This window comes from Ranitomeya imitator, chromosome 7, assembly GCF_032444005.1.
Source record: "Ranitomeya imitator isolate aRanImi1 chromosome 7, aRanImi1.pri, whole genome shotgun sequence".
Lineage (NCBI taxonomy): Eukaryota > Metazoa > Chordata > Amphibia > Anura > Dendrobatidae > Ranitomeya > Ranitomeya imitator.
This window is the reverse complement of record NC_091288.1, coordinates 41,491,433-41,508,924: the sequence shown is the minus strand read 5'-3', so window position 1 is coordinate 41,508,924 and position 17,492 is coordinate 41,491,433. Positions and strand designations below refer to the sequence as shown.

The window sequence follows — 17,492 nt, the reverse complement described above, 5'->3', positions numbered from 1 at the left end:
GGTCCATTTTTCGGGCGTTTTTTTAATTCTAAGCATACCCTATGCTTTAAAATTGAAAAATAAATGAGAAATGAAAGTCAAACCACTCAAGAAACTTAAAAAAAAAAAAAAAAAAAGCTAAAAAAAGATGCTTCAAAATAAAAAACATAGAGGTTTCCTGAAGCATCTTCCTTTAGAAAAACTCATTGGATTTGCCCATCTGGAAAAGAAGTCATGTGCACATCTCTAATGGTATTTACACAGGGGTTTTTTTCCGTGACGATCAAAATTTAATTAGTTTTTCAAATAGAAATTCCTTCAGGAAACGCTTCTTCTTTGCAGTTTTTCTTCTCCTGGGTGTGATTCCACTGCTCATCTCATTCATGAGTACCTTACTCTAGAAATCTTACTACAGTCCCTGACTGGAGTTGATTTGTGGCGATGCCCATGCCTCTTAACGAATAAGGAGTGTCTGACTCCAATACACCCCGTCATCAAGACCTTCGAGAACGTCAGGTGATAAATCGAAGCCATATTTTCTTTTTTTCCCCACCACGGGAAAACCTGAAGGAGAAAAAAAGCTGAAGAGATGGAGCATATGAACAGCAAAATGGTTTTGTAATATATTTTTGAAGAGGAAGAGTATTTTAAGTGTTTTTGAAGTCATTTTTCAGGTGTTTCTGAAGAGGACCTGCTCATTTTTTTTTTTTTTTAAATCACCTGGCTCTGATCAGTATATTAGAACAATATGTACATTAAGAATTTACCAACGCATATATCTGGTGGCAATTAGGGTTGAGCGAAACGGATTGTTCATTTTCTAAAGTCGCCAACGTTTGGCAAAGTCGGGTTTCATGAAACCCAACCCGATCCCTGTGTGGGGTCGGCCATGCGGTACGCGACTTTCGTGCCAAAGTCGCGTTTCGTATGACGCGCTTGGCGCCATTTTTTCAGCCAATGAAAGAGCGTGGGCAGAGTGATGACATAGGTCTTAGGGGCGTGGACGCCTATCGTCATCTTGTCGCTTGTGCGCTCTAGCGATTTTGAAATGTGTAACACCAGCTTTTCTGTAAAGAGAGAGAGATTTTGCATTGGGTTTCATGTTTCGGTCGATCCCCGACTTTTCGCCATAATCGGCCGATTTCACTCGACTCGACTTTAGAGATAGTCGGGTTTCGCAAAACCTGACTCGACCCTAAAAAAGTAAGTCGCTCAACCCTAGTGGCAATAAGTAAAAGTTCCCACAAGCCTTCCTGGCTACAAATGGACATTCCTTCAAAATCAACTTTGAGGGTTTATGTAAATGTGATTGGAACGACGGGCCAACTCCTGGCTGGTGCATTGATCCCCCACCTAAAATTACCATCATGGACTTGACTGATGTCTAGCAAATATATTTTAGAAAATAATCTCCAACAAATCTTCAGCAGAGCGAGTGTGAGCGAGCTGAGTGTGGCCTGAGCGTAAGTGTGGACGGCGGTAAGTGTGACTTGTGATTCAGTGAAGAGGTATTTGGAAAGCCTTTAACAAATACCTGTGTGAATTGGTGTGAGTTGCTGAATTGGGGGTAGCTATATTCATAAGGGTTAACTTAGGGTGGGGGCTCATAGTTAAGGGTTTATAAGGGGCAGCTGTTTGGGGCTCAAGTCCTTTTTGGAAGTGCATTTGAACAGCAAGGTTGATTGCTGTTGAGGGGAACTAGGAAAAAAAAAAAAAAAAATCTCTATAAATCTTCAGCAGAGCGAGTGTGAGCGAGCTGAGTGTGAGCTGAGTGTAAGTGTGGACGGCGGTAAGTGTGACTTGTGATTCAGTGACTTTGGAGTCAGGGAGTTTTCAGGGGAGGAATTACTGAATTGCTGTCTGATTTTTATTAATACTTTGTATTTATTTATTTTTTTTATTGAACTGTTCTGTCTGGTGCAATCCCCATTAGGAAATGTGCTCCACGATTGTTAATGCCATCCAGTGCACATCTTGCCACATGTATGCAGTCCTTGAGCAGCCGATCGAGGGTGCATACTGCTGTGCGAGATGTGAGCACGTTGTGCATTTGGAAACCCAGATTCTGGATCTAAATGTGCAGCTGGCAACACTGAGATCCATAGACAACATGGAGAGGAGTCTTCTGCTCACGGAGCAGACGCTCAATGGGACAGATGAGGGGGGGGATGGTGGGATGGAGCTGCAGGACAATGAAGTAGCAAGCTGGGTGACAGTTAGGAAGCGGGGTAGAGGGAAGAGTGCCAGGGAGGCTAGTCCTGATCTGGAACACCCCAATAAGTTTGCTAAGTTGGCAGATGAGGGGGGTGCCAGTACAGGGGTAGCACTGCTGCAGCCAGGCATGTCCTCAAAGCCAGAGGAGTGACTGCTCCAGTAAGGAGGGAAATAGGAGAGCAGGGCAGGCCAGACAGGTGCTGGTAGTGGGAGACTCAATTATTAGGGGAACAGATAGGGCAATCTGTCACAAAGACAGGGATCGTCGAACGGTGTGCTGCCTACCTGGCGCTCGAGTCCGACACATCGCTGATCGGGTGGACAGATTATTGGGAGGGGCTGGTGAGGACCCAGCGGTCATGGTGCACATTGGCACTAATGACAAAGTTAGAGGTAGGTGGAAGGTCCTTAAAGATGATTTCAGGGAATTAGGCTGCAAGCTGAAAGCAAGGACCTCCAACGTGGTATTTTCCGAAATACTGCCGGTACCACGTGCCACGCCAGAGAGGCAACGGGAGATTAGGGAGGTTAATAAGTGGCTCAAGAATTGGTGTAGGAAAGAGGGGTTTGGGTTCCTGCAGAACTGGGCCGACTTCTCAGTTGGCTACAGGCTCTACGCTAGGGACGGGCTGCACCTCAATGGGGAGGGTGCAGCTGTGCTGGGGAGAGAATGGCTAGAAGGTTGGAGTGTTTAAACTAGGAATTGGGGGGGAGGGTATTCATTTTATAGGAGGGGAAGATAGTGCAGACAGAGTCCTGGGCACAAATAAGGAAGTTGGGGGTGGCGGTGGCATGGGGGGTGGGGTCAGAACAGTTAATAATTTAAGAAATAGAAGTACAGAGAGGAACATAAAGTGCATGTATACTAATGCCAGAAGCCTCGCCAACAAAATGGACGAATTAGAACTAATGTTGTTGGAGCATAATTATGACATGGTGGGGATATCTGAAACGTGGCTGGATGAGAGCCATGACTGGGCTGTTAACTTGCAGGGCTATAGCCTGTTCAGAAATGACCGTACAGATAAGCGAGGGGGAGGGGTGTGTCTATATGTAAAATCATCCTTAAAACCCATCCTGCGCGATAATATAGGTGAATTTAATGAAAATGTAGAATCCCTGTGGGTGGAGATAAGGGGAGGGGGAAAAAATAATAAATTACTGATAGGGGTTTGTTATAAATCTCCAAAAATAATGGAAGCAATGGAGAATATCCTAGTAAAGCAAATAGATGAAGCTGCGACTCAAGGAGAAGTCATTATTATGGGGGACTTCAACTACCCTGAAATAGATTGGGGAACAGAAACCTGCAGTTCCAGCAAAGGTAATCGGTTTTTGACAATTATGAGAGACAATTACCTTTCACAACTGGTTCAGGACCCAACAAGAAGGGGGGCACTGCTAGACCTAATATTAACCAACAGGCCAGACCGCATATCAAATATAAGGGTTGGGGGTTACTTGGGAAATAGCGATCACAAAATAATAAGTTTTCATGTATCCTTTAAAAAGATGTGTAGTAGAGGGGTTACAAGGACACTAAACTTCAGGAGGGCAAATTTCCAACGGATGAGAGAGGATCTTGGTGCAATTAACTGGGATGATATCCTGAGACACAAAAATACACAGAGAAAATGGGAGACGTTTATTAGCATCCTGGATAGGACCTGTGCACAGTATATACCGTATGGGAATAAACATATTAGAAATAGGAGGAAACCAATATGGCTAAATAGAGCTGTAAGGGGCGCAATAAGGGACAAAAAGAAAGCATTTAGAGAATTAAAGGAAGTAGGTAGTGAGGAGGCATTAAATAAATAAATACAGAAAATTAAATAAATTCTGTAAAAAGCAAATCAAGGCAGCAAAGATTGAAACAGAGAGACTCATTGCCAGAGAGAGTAAAAATAATCCTAAAATATTCTTTAACTACATAAATAGTAAGAAACTAAAAAATGATAGTGTTGGCCCCCTTAAAAATAGTCTGGGTGAGATGGTGGATGAGGATGAGGAAAAAGCCAATATGCTAAATGACTTTTTTTCATCAGTATTTACACAAGAAAATCCCATGGCAGACAAAATGTCTAGTGATAAAAATTCCCAATTAAATGTCACCTGCTTAACCCAGCAGGAAGTGCGGCGGCGTCTAAAAATCACTAAAATTGACAAATCTCCGGGCCCGGATGGGATACACCCTCGAGTACTGCAGGAATTAAGTACAGTCATTGATAGACCATTATTTTTAATCTTTAAAGACTCCATAATAACAGGGTTTGTGCCACAGGACTGGCGTATAGCAAATGTGGTGCCAATATTCAAAAAGGGAACAAAAACTGAACTCGGAAACTATAGGCCAGTAAGCTTAACCTCTACTGTGGGTAAAATCCTGGAGGGCATTCTAAGGGACGCTATACTGGAGTATCTGAAGAGGAATAACCTCATGACCCAGTATCAGCACGGGTTTACTAGGGACCGTTCATGTCAGACTAATTTGATCAGTTTCTATGAAGAGGTAAGTTCCGGATTGGACCAAGGGAACCCAGTGGATGTAGTGTATATGGACTTTTCAAAAGCTTTTGATACGGTGCCACACAAAAGGTTGATACATAAAATGAGAATAATGGGGATAGGGGAAAATATGTGCAAGTGGGTTGAGAGCTGGCTCAGGGATAGGAAACAAAGGGTGGTTATTAATGGAGCACACTCGGACTGGGTAGCGGTTAGCAGTGGGGTACCACAGGGGTCAGTATTGGGCCCTCTTCTTTTTAACATATTTATTAATGACCTTGTAGGGGGCATTCAGAGTAGAATTTCAATATTTGCAGATGACACTAAACTCTGCAGGGTAATCAATACAGAGGAGGACAATTTTATATTACAGGATGATTTATGTAAACTAGAAGCTTGGGCTGATAAATGGCAAATGAGCTTTAATGGGGATAAATGTAAGGTCATGCACTTGGGTAGAAGTAATAAGATGTATAATTATGTGCTTAATTCTAAAACTCTGGGCAAAACCGTCAATGAAAAAGACCTGGGTGTATGGGTGGATGACAAACTTAAATTCAGTGGCCAGTGTCAGGCAGCTGCTACAAAGGCAAATAAAATAATGGGATGCATTAAAAGAGGCATAGATGCTCATGAGGAGAATATAATTTTACCTCTATACAAGTCACTAGTTCGACCACACTTAGAATACTGTGCACAGTTCTGGTCTCCGGTGTATAAGAAAGACATAGCTGAACTGGAGCGGGTGCAGAGAAGAGCGACCAAGGTTATTAGAGGACTGGGGGGTCTGCAATACCAAGATAGGTTATTATACTTGGGGCTATTTAGTTTGGAAAAACGAAGACTAAGGGGTGATCTCATTTTAATGTATAAATATATGAGGGGACAGTACAAAGACCTTTCTGATGATCTTTTTAATCATAGACCTGAAACAGGGACAAGGGGGCATCCTCTGCGGTTGGAGGAAAAAAGGTTTAAGCATAATAACAGACACGGATTCTTTACTGTAAGAGCAGTGAGACTATGGAACTCTCTGCCGTGTGATGTTGTAATGAGTGATTCATTACTTAAATTTAAGAGGGGACTGGATACCTTTCTGGAAAAGTATAATGTTACAGGGTATATACACTAGATTCCTTGATAGGGCGTTGATCCAGGGAACTAGTCTGATTGCCGTATGTGGAGTCGGGAAGGAATTTTTTTCCCCAATGTGGAGCTTACTCTTTGCACATGGGTTTTTTTTGCCTTCCTCTGGATCAACATGTTAGGGCATGTTAGGTTAGGCTATGGGTTGAACTAGATGGACATATAGTTTTCCTTCAACCTTAATAACTATGTAACTATGTAACTATGTAACTATGTAAATTACAAGGTTTTTGTTTCACAAAGTTTTTTTTCTTGCTTTGATTATGGCTTTTCTTGCAAAAACAAATCTTATTATCGTGGGCCATCATTATACAAAGAATTTGGAAATTCTTCCTACTTTTTTTTTGTTCCAGGACATGACCCCTTCATTGCCTACATAAAGCAGTGTCCTTATTTTCTTCTGCATCCCTTGCATAAATACATTCTTCCTAGGCATTATAATTATAGGGGGTGCATCTATCACCTGGACCGTACTGGAACTTCACATATTATGTGAAAGTTGACTTTCAGAAATCTACACACTAAGATCAGCTCTACTTTGATTTGCTTTATCCACAATTAGATTTTTTTTTCAAAGTGTTTTAATATTTTTCCCCAGTCATTTAAATTATTATAAGGAGAAATACCAGCGAGAACAGATAGGAGTGGGTTTCCACTATTAAAGGGTGATATTTATGAAATGTTAAGCATAAGACCATACCTATACAGAGAAACAACTGAGCACATTGTAAGTAGTTCCGTGCAATCTGCAAAGAATGGTGACAATATTTTGTTTAGTCAAATTGATGAAAATCTATTGGGTATTGACCAAGCTTATAAAAACGCACCATTGCGGTCATATCAGACTTATTAGATGATGATACAAAGAGTATCTATTACTATCAATTGTCAATATTAGATGGTTTGAGAAGAAAATATGGCAACATTCAAGATATCAACATATTAGGCCAACACTCAAGATTATATCAGCTGTTGCCCAGGAGACTTCTAAATCATTCAACTTGGGCAAATTCCCTCATCATTTTTTTTGTAAAGTGTTAATAGCAAGTCACATTTTACTTTTCAAAAAAAAAAAAAAAATACCAGAAGGCACATGTAATCCATCCCCTAACCTAGCACTGTCCTGTAACCACTACATAGTAACATAGTAACATAGTTAGTAAGGCCGAAAAAAGACATTTGTCCTTCCAGTTCAGCCTATATTCCATCATAATAAATCCCCAGATCTACGTCCTTCTACAGAACCTAATAATTGTATGATACAATATTGTTCTGCTCCAGGAAGACATCCAGGCCTCTCTTGAACCCCTCGACTGAGTTCGCCATCACCACCTCCTCAGGCAAGCAATTCCAGATTCGCACCGCCCTAACAGTAAAGAATCCTCTTCTATGTTGGTGGAAAAACCTTCTCTCCTCCAGACGCAAAGAATGCCCCCTTGTGCCCGTCACCTTCCTTGGTATAAACAGATCCTCAGCGAGATATTTGTATTGTCCCCTTATATACTTATACATGGTTATTAGATCGCCCCTCAGTCGTCTTTTTTCTAGACTAAATAATCCTAATTTCGCCAATCTATCTGGGTATTGTAGTTCTCCCATCCCCTTTATTAATTTTGTTGCCCTCCTTTGTACTCTCTCTAGTTCCATTATATCCTTCCTGAGCACCGGTTCCCAAAACTGGACACCGTACTCCATGTGTGGTCTAACTAGGGATTTGTACAGAGGCAGTATAATGCTCTCATCATGTGTATCCAGACCTCTTTTAATGCACCCCATGATCCTGTTTGCCTTGGCAGCTGCTGCCTGGCACTGGCTGCTCCAGGTAAGTTTATCATTAACATTAACATTATCATTAACATGTTCATTGTCATTGCATAAGAATGTGTGACCTGATCACATCTAGAAGAAAATGTAGTTATATATGTTAGGTCACTACAAATTGTTAACATGATGCTGGAAGGCTACAAATTTGGATCATAGGCGCAGGAGGAACAACATAGTCTTGTTCAGCAGCAAATTCCAAATCATTACAGAAGGGAGAGGACAGAATCAGTTGACTCTTACATCACCATCTGAAGTTCGTCACACCAAATCTTTGGTGCCTGAAGACCCCACATAAGAAGACACCATTATTATATGATGCGTGATTAGTCATCTTCCATTAAGGTCAAAGACTGTAAGGATCTGAGCTCTGCACCTGTTTTGCCTGGTCTTGCCCTTAGTCTGCCGGATCTTGCCCTTATCTAAGATGGAGTTAGTGGCTTCACAGGGGCCATTTTGTTTCCTGTCTGATATTCCTTTTTTCCTGTCTGCTGCATATATGAAGGGACTCTGCCCACTATACCTTGCTTGTGTATCTCGTACCTCACCTGCTGCCAAGCTAGAAGGACTTGTATCTTGCCTGTCTCTTCTGTTCATCGGGATACCCCGTTTGCTACCGGTCTGCCTATCCCATCTCGTCCATGGGGGTCTATCTCAATGGACTTTATCGTAAAGTTGCCTACTTCAAAAGGAAAGAACGTGATTTTAGTAGTGGTTGACCGGTTAACTAAGGCTGCTCATTTCATCCCCTGTACCGGTTTACCGACAGCCAAACAGACAGCGGATCTTATTGTACAGAATGTTTTTCGGCTACACGGAGTTCCGGATAAAGTAATATCGGATCGAGGGGTCCAATTTACCTCAAGATTTTGGCGAAGCTTCTGTGCTGCTCTGGACATCAAGGTAAATTTGTCATCTGCTTTCCATCTGCAGTCTAACGGCCAAACTGAACGGACCAATCAGACCTTGGAGCAGTACTTGCGTTGCTACGTGTGCCATTTACAAGATGATTGGGTGAATTTACTCCCACTGGCTGAATTCACATATAATAATTCATAGAGTGCATCCACCAAACAGTCTCCATCCTTTGCTAACAAAGGATATCATCCCAGTATTCTCCCTTGACGCCCGATAGACATGTCCGTGCCCGCAGTAGCCGACCGCATTACGTCTCTTCAACAGAATTTGGAGGCTCTGAAACAAATGCTGGCCACAGCTCAGGACAGATACAAGAAGGCAGCAGACAGGTTCCGCAAACCAACACCAACATACAAGGTAGGAGACATGGTTTGGCTTTCAACAAAAAACTTGAAGCTCAGGGTTCCAACATCGAAACTGGGGCAAAAATATGTTGGCCCGTACAAAATCAGCAGATAGTAAGTTCCGTAGCCTGCCGACTCAAGTTGTCTAATTATTTGAAAATACATCCTGTTTTTCATGTCTCCCTGCTTAAACCGGCAGTATCGAATCCCTTTCCCGGATGCACATCCGTTCCTCCTGATCCAGCTCTCATTGACGGGCAAGAAGAATTAATCGTCGAGAAGATGATCGATTCTCGGATCCATAGGAGACGACTTCAGTATTTGGTGAAATGGCAAGGGTACTCGCCTGAGGAGAATTCCTGAGAACCTCAGGAGAATGTCCACGCTCCTCGCCTGATCCAACTGTTCCACAGCAGATACCCCAATAAACCAGGTCTGAGATCGTCCAGAGGACATCTTTTAAGAGGAGAGTAATGTAAGGATCTGAACTGTGTACCTGTTTTGCCTGGTCTTGCCCTTAGTCTGACGGATCTTGCCCTTATCTAAGATGGAGTTAGTGGCTTCACAGGGGCCATCTTGTTTCCTGTCTGATATTCCTTGTTTCCTCTCTGCTGCATATATGAAGGGACTCTGCACACTATACCTTGCTTGTGTATCTCGTACTTCACCTGCTGCCAAGCTAGAAGGACTTGTATCTTGCCTGTCTCTTCTGTTCATCGCGATACCCCGTTTGCTACCGGTCTGCCTCCCATCTGAAAGACTTTACTTCTCCGGATCTTCTCTGCACCCACCTCCGCTGCGGCCTGCTCACTGCTAGGAGCTCAGTCCGGGCTTGAACTCTCATCATCGGTCTGTATTGACAACACCCTTATATTCCTGAGTTTGCATATGTCTGCTGCTTGATTCTTAGAAACTCTGTTTACTTTTCACCTGTTAACTGAAGCCTGTTTTCCTACAATATACTTTGAGTCTTGATATACCGTGTTTCTGTCTTCACTCTGATCCACGTCACCGGTCTCCATAGAATATCAGAATAATCTTATGACAAAGACCTTCAAGATTTACCAGAAAAAACATTGTACGGAGCATCACACACACTTCACAGGTTTGTCATCTTCTTCTCATAGTGCAACTAGTTGTCATTGTCCTCATTTAAGCAACATGGAGTAAAATATAACCTGAATAATTAGGTTATCGTCTACCGTTGGTACTCTGTGCGTTACGGAACCTTTCTATTATTGCCAGAGATCAATTTTTCAGCAGTTTGTTGGATCGGACATAACGGTAAGTCTTCTTTCCTTACACAAACTCATGGCCTGGTGGCCCATTCACCAATTGTCCTTCTTTGGAGCACTTTTGGTACTAACTAACAAAACCTCACAAGATCTGCCATTTTGGAAATTCTCTGACCCAGTGGTCTAGCCATCCCAATTTGGCCCTTGTTGATGACACACTTTTTCACGCTTGCCCAGTTTTCCTCCTTCCAAGACTGTTCTCTTGCCTAATATATCCCATGCCTTGACAGGTGCCCTTGTCACAAGATAATCAATGTTACTTGTTCCAATAGTTTAAGGCTTAAGATTGGTTTGCAAAAAAAATCCCCTACAGCCTAAGCAAAATAGAGTGGTACGTTTCCATATATTATACAGGTTTGTTTATAGGACGATCTCCGGTCCAGCTGTTTTCCCGGAACATATCCCATAACGCATAGCTATCTTTTGCATCATGGGAAATCCATTTCTGCAGCACCTGCAGTGTGACTAGCTGTTGGTTCTTTCCCTGGAGTGCTATACGCCGGTCTGACAGGTGGTGTATCATGTCAGGTTGCATTCTGTTCTGCATATCGTTAGACGTATCCCATATGTTGCTTGACTTGAACTTCTTAATCCCGCACATTTGGAACAATGGGAATCGATAGCTACTTGTGCAATGAAACGATTTATTTTTAAACCCGGAGAACAATCCTACGAGAAACACAAACCTTTACGTTCTTTTGAAGTCCTAAAAGGCCGCACAGAATAATGCTGCCTCAGTAGTTTTGATGTCAAGCCTAAATGTGTCTTCAATAAAAATTGTTCAGCGCTATCATGGAGGAGTAAATGGAGATGTTTTGTTTATCCCACACTAAAGCTGTCTGGATGTGATTACTTTTTAATAAAACTAAGGCCAGGGCTTCATCAGAGCAAAGCTGAAAACAAAGACTTAAACTGGTACAACATACAGCTGTGTCACAAAAGAGGCCGGAAAGGAGAGGCTGAAATCTCAAGATTTTTTTTTTTCCCCGTTGTTGAAGTGTTTATTGGAAGATCATGAATGGGACATAGGAAATTCGGATGAAAGAGCACAAAGAAAGAATAAAAAAAAAAAAACATTTGACATAGAAGATACTTTGATCTCTTGATCCAGCCACTGCTGCAGGGCAGATTTTTAAGGATTGCTAGGAATACTGAAAAGACCTCAAGACTTCAATTATTTGAGTACAGCATGATAATATGGTGTAAGAACAGATCTACGAGTCCAGCCCAAAAGTCCTATCTGCAGCTTCAGATCTCCGGACTGAGGATGGAGAGGATGAGTTTTTGCCGCAGTTTGGATTGTGTTCCTTCTTTTATTTATTATACATCGGTATTAGGCCACGTTCACACATTCAGTATTTGCTCAGTGTTAGTGCTTGGATAAGGTGTTATCTGAGCATGCTCAGGTGCTAACCGAGTGACTTTGACGTGCTCGAATAATATGTTCGAATCCCCGCGGCTATATATCTTGCTGCTGTTCGACAGCTGCAACACATTGGGCATATTGGGAATTAATGACCTTGCGACAGGCCTTCTTTATTTAGCCCTTTCATATGGGGGTTTGTGTGGTCATCTGCAGACACGTCATAGTAGAACATATTTTTGGCAATGTTTTTGTTTTTTACAAATCACAAACTATTAAAAATTTTAAAAAAATAGAAATTGTGCAATTTTCACACTGGCCACTGAGGCTTTTTTAGACATTAACATTCTGTAATTTCAGGAAACAACACGTGTAGATAGCCACAATGGTCAAACCCGACCTTACCTTTTGTACTGAAACATATAATGAGCGTGTGTGGAGATCCTTGTAAAGGGAGAGGGAGGAGGTGAGCTGTGACATCTCCAGCTGTGTTTAGAGCTGTTACCAGTCATTGGTATTTTGCCTCTGATGATAAAGAGCATGCTGAAAAGTCCAAAGTCTTTCCCAAAAAACCCAGTGGCCAGTATGAAAATGGCAAGATTACTAATTTTGTATTTTATTTTTTATAAAGTTTGTGATACTAAAAAAAAAAACATTGACAGCATTAAAAAAAAAAAAAGCTTAACACAAAAATCTGATTAAACAATAGATCATTTTCTGAACCTAGTTTTAAACTATGGAAAAAGTTCTTTAGAGGAAGGTATAAAAAGTGATACTTATCCAGAGCAAAATCAGTGATTGAGTAAATGTACGAACGATTATATCATGCTGGGTTGCAAAGTATCGGGTACTGAATGGTAGAGTTCTAGAATTTGTGGGGCTTTGTGGCGAATTGTGATAACCTTATTCCTCTGCATTAATTTGCTTCTTAGAGAAATATATCAGCCAATTAGCCAAACCTTAGATAAAGCTTATATTCACTTTTTCCATTCATGTCGAAAACTGAAAGGTCTTAGTAAAAGCCTATGGCTGTAGATGTTGGAGGAGGATGGGAGGTTGGTTATATTTGCCCAAATTTAACCATTTTAAGAAATCCTGTTATCCCTGTAGTAAACAGATAATATTCTTACCTTTTTCAAGTCAGTCCGGATTAACATACAGAACTTTAGCTAGAGGCAAAAAAGGCTCCATGCTCATCCAAAGGGGCGCAGACTGAGAGGTCTTCCTCGGGAATGGAGTCGACGGCTGATAATAGTTTGTAATATTCATCCTCTCCATCTAAAAGTTTGATTTGGCTAAATGAGACAATGGGGATAAGACAAGTAATAGTAAGCTGCATAATGGATTATTGGGCTGAGACATTGAGAATTCTAAGGAACAGGAAAATTGTGCGATTCCATAAAACCAACACACTTCTAATATTAGAATTTTTTTGTTCGTTAGATATTATGGGATCATATAAGGTTAGAAAGAAAGTTTGTTTGTTTTTTTCCAGATACAAAGTCACTCTGATCCCTAGGAAGTCTGGTATTTAAAAAGACTAAGGAACTCATTCATTAAAGGGACACTGTCACCTGAATTTGGAGGGAACAATCTTCAGCCATGGAGGCGGGGTTTGGGGTTTTTTGATTCACCCTTTCCTTACCCGCTGGCTGCATGCTGGCTGCAATATTGGATTGAAGTTCATTCTCTGTCCTCCGTAGTACACGCCTGCACAAAACAATCTTGCCTTGCGCAGGCGTGTACTATGGAGGACAGAGAATGAACTTCAATCCAATATTGCAGCCAGCATGCAGCCAGCGGGTAAGGAAAGTGTGAATCAAAAACCCCAAAACCCCGCCTCCATGGCTGAAGATTGTTCCCTCCAAATTCAGGTGACAGTGTCCCTTTAAGACTGGAGTTGTATACAACAGTATTAATGAAGGAGATTGGTTAGGTAAGATGCAACAAAATAAAAATTTTTTGCATGCATTTTCTAAGTGGCTGGAAATGCTATTCTAGTCAAGGACTGTAGTAATATTTATGGCATAAGTTACGCCACCAATGAGGTTGGGGTACAGGTGCCACGTTGCCCTGTCCTACAAATTCTCTGCCCATTTTGGGGCAGCTGGCCGGGACTTGGCGTAAAAATGTCAAAAGTTGCAAATGTTTGTGAATCCGCCCCAATGAGAGAGATGCAATACCACGCTCAGCCTGAGGATAGGAGTGGTGCTGTTTCAGAAAAATAAGCAGATGCTTTTATATCAATCACCCCCAATCCCACCAAGTCGTATGGTGTACAATATCAGTCTATTGGCATTTAGTCCAAAGATGATTAACCATATATACACCATAAGTAGAGCAGACCCAGATATCATATAGAATATATCTAGTGCTTGATGAAACCTATGCTCAGAGTGCTCCTTTGCTTCTTTCCTCACTCTCACATATTTTAAATGAAGCAGTGGGTGCATGCTCAACTCCTCATGGTCACCGTCTTGTGTCTGGGGCAAATGTTAAGGTACCGTTACACTAAACGACTTACCAACGATCACGACCAGCGATACGACCTGGCCGTGATTATTGGTAAGTCGTTGTGTGGTCGCTGGGGAGCTGTCACACAGACAGCTCTCTCCAGCGACCAACGATCCGGGGAACGACTTCGGCATCGTTGAAACTGTCTTCAACGATGCCGAAGTCCCAGGGTAACCAAGGTAAATATCGGGTTACTAAGTGCAGGGCCGCGCTTAGTAACCCGATATTTACCCTGGTTACCATTGTAAAAAAAAAACAGTACATACTCACATTCCGATGTCTGTCACTTCCCCCGCCGTCAGCTTCCCGCACTGACTGTCAGCGCCGGCCGTAAAGCAGAGCACAACGGTGACGTCACCCCTGTGCTCTGCTTTACGGCCGGCGGCGCTGACAGTCAGTGCAGCGAAGCTGACGGCGGGGGACGTGACAGACATCGGAATGTGAGTATGTACTGTTTTTTGTTTTTTTTACTTTTACAATGGTAACCAGGGTAAATATCAGGTTACTAAGCGCGGCCCTGCACTTAGTAACCCGATATTTACCCTGGTTACAAGTGAACACATCGCTGGATCCAGCGATGACAGCAGGTGATCAGCGACCAAAAAAAGGTCCTGATCATTCCCCAATGACCAACGATCTCCCAGCAGGGGCCTGATTGTTGGTCATTGTCACACATAACGAGATCGTTAGCGGGATCATTGCTACGTCACAAAAAGCGTGACGTTGCAACGATATCGTTATCAAAATCGTTATGTCTGAAGGTACCTTTAGGCACAGGACCCCTAATCTTGTGATCAGTAGGGTCCTAGCATTCAGATCCCCAATCTAGTAGTTATCTCCTATCTGTAAGTAGGTAACTGAAAAGCCGATTAAATCCTCCCAACATAAATACATTTCATCAGGATTTTCCAGCAGTAACACCCACTTTCCAGGGAGCAGGTCTTCTCCTTCAGTTGTGCGCGGTGCTGGACAGCTCCTTTTTGGTTTTGACTTTTATCTGTGTCCCTTTATCTTTACAAGAGTTTTCCAAGATATAAAAATGTTTTCCTAACAGCAGGGAATAATCTAAGATTAACCCCCTTCGCCCCCCCCAAAATGCCTCAATTGTTTAAAATCCCACTTCTTCAGCACCGCTGGCCCGGCCCCTGTGGTCTGTGCCGCTGGTGGTCTTCGTTCACTTTTCTGCAGCTGATCACATGTAGTGTACCCATGTAGCAAATGCAGCCGAGCATTGGTCTCAGCAGTGACGCCCATATGTATAATATGAGACCCCTGAATCCAGTGATTAGTATAGTGGTGATATGGCTGTACAGAACATGACCACCTACAGCAGAGGAAATAAAAAAACAATGGGGACCATAGAAGTGCCAGCGCTGGAAGAGAGGGTTTAATGGATGATTAAGGGATCATTCACACTCCTGATTTTCACAGGTTTTACTATGTAATCTGACAGCAGCCTGATGAAGGGATAGAGATCCTGATTCCAGAGACGTTCACTTAGTTTACTGGGTGTAGCAGTTGTGATGCAATCACGGTTTTGTCTGCTCCAGATCTAACAGAGCTCTGAATGCTGAGCTCTGTATATCCCTGCCCACACCTCTGACTGGCAGCTTTCTTTGTACACTGCATATGGGCAGACAACGGCTGTTCAGTAGTGGAGGTATGATTGGACCGGGAGGCACGAGACACCTTGTCCTCTACTGATAATCACCTGCTGCTAAAACTCCGATTTATATTGAAACAGAAAAAAACATAGCCCAGTAAGTGACACATCACTGGGATCAGAGTCTCTGCCCCTACATCATGCTGATCTTAGATTATATAGCAAAAACCTGATGACAGATTCCTTCTTCAACTAACAGCAATGTTTTTTAAGGGGAAGATACAATGGCACTCTTGGCCCGACATTGCAACTCATCCCAATTTAAGTAAAAGAAGCTGAACCTCAGTATACCTAAAAACCAGCAGTAGACTGGAGTTTGGGAAAAAAAAACTTTTTCTAATCCTTGGCATGTTGCTTTAATGTAACAAGTCACTTTCAACTAGAAGTCCTTGGTTTGCCTTCTTGGATTCTGTCCTTTTCGATTGGAAATGTTATGCCGTAACACTTGCCTGAGTTCAGAACGCCAAATCCTTGGGTACCGGCAAAGCTTGTCCTACCCTTGAGACACTATGGAGGACACAAGATCGCCCCAACCCTGCTCAGATTTAGCCTAGAGGCATTGTGTTAGATTCGGCATCCCACTTATCCTTACTGAATCACTACTTGCTCCTTTTTCCCACCTCTTTCTTACACATTTGGCGCACGTTCTTCGCTCACTTTTATAGGTGGCATGTGTTGGTTATAGACACACATCCAGGGGCCAATATCGAACAATTTCAACGTTTTAAAAAAAAATTCCTATTTTAAAAGCGGACGTCTGTTTACAGTTCTTAAAATGAGCATAGATATTTACCCAAGTTTTCTCGGCTTCCGCTTGCTCCCTTGATATTCTAGAGTTCCCTGCGGGAAGGACCAAGAACACGCTTTCAGAAGCTAAGCAGGGAGTCGTTAATTTTTAATTCAAAGTGATTTTGTGTTGAATGCAAGCAGATGCTGATAATATCACAAGTCAAAGCATAATTTTTTTGATCAAAGGGTTCAAGTGAGCCTGATGAAGCATGCATGTTGGTTTTCTTTGATAAACCACATCAATTATTCACCGTGAAAGGAGACATCCTGATATGAAGGCAACAGATAAAGGGCATGGGCATATGTTCAGCCGGCGCAGTGCTAAGAGAGGGGATAGAGAGGTGGGCTGCTACAATAGGGGAAGGAGGGAAAGGTTGAAGACGGATTAAAAAGAGCGATCCTCAACACCATCAAGTCGTCAAGCGAGCTCCATATTTATTCTATTAAATGAAAAGTCTTCGTGATCATCCCAGGATACCCGATGATTGGGAACATTAGGGCTTTTTACAGCAACATTGCAATAAAATTATTAACACAAAATACTAATCAACTGCTATTCTATCAGGGAATTTAAAATTCTAAATTATGATAAACTACATTTTGTAATTGGACTTAATTTTTTTTGAGAGGGGATACAATTAAATTTCCTCTATAGCCACGTTTTTTTAAAAATTAACTTTCTATCTAATCACTACCTTCTTCTCATTGAAATTATCTCACATTTTCCTTCTATGTAATTGTTTCTTTATACTGTGCACAAATTCTTTGGGAAAACATGAAATTAATTTCCAAATACCCAATTCTTGTTGTGCAGAGAAGTAAACTGCTGCCAAAATAAAGAAAAAGAATGGAAAACTTGCAATTATATGTACAATTTAGAGTCCTTGTAAAAAAAAAAATCCATGCATTTCCCTGATTCTACCACTCCTACCCTTTTT

The 17,492-nt window shown here is 42.0% G+C and overlaps 1 protein-coding gene across 1 annotated transcript in view; it reads right to left on the bottom strand.

Annotated features, from left to right (window-relative positions):
* Positions 1-17,492, bottom strand: part of MYO3B (myosin IIIB) — a 351,459-nt gene that overhangs the window by 12,796 nt on the left and 321,171 nt on the right. The window contains exons 33-34 of the mRNA XM_069733111.1: positions 16,559-16,605; positions 12,719-12,883 (exon numbers count right to left, since the gene is read on the bottom strand). Coding sequence (XP_069589212.1) covers positions 12,754-12,883; positions 16,559-16,605 — 177 coding nt within the window. The 3' untranslated portion in view covers positions 12,719-12,753. The remainder of the gene's footprint in view (positions 1-12,718; positions 12,884-16,558; positions 16,606-17,492) is intronic.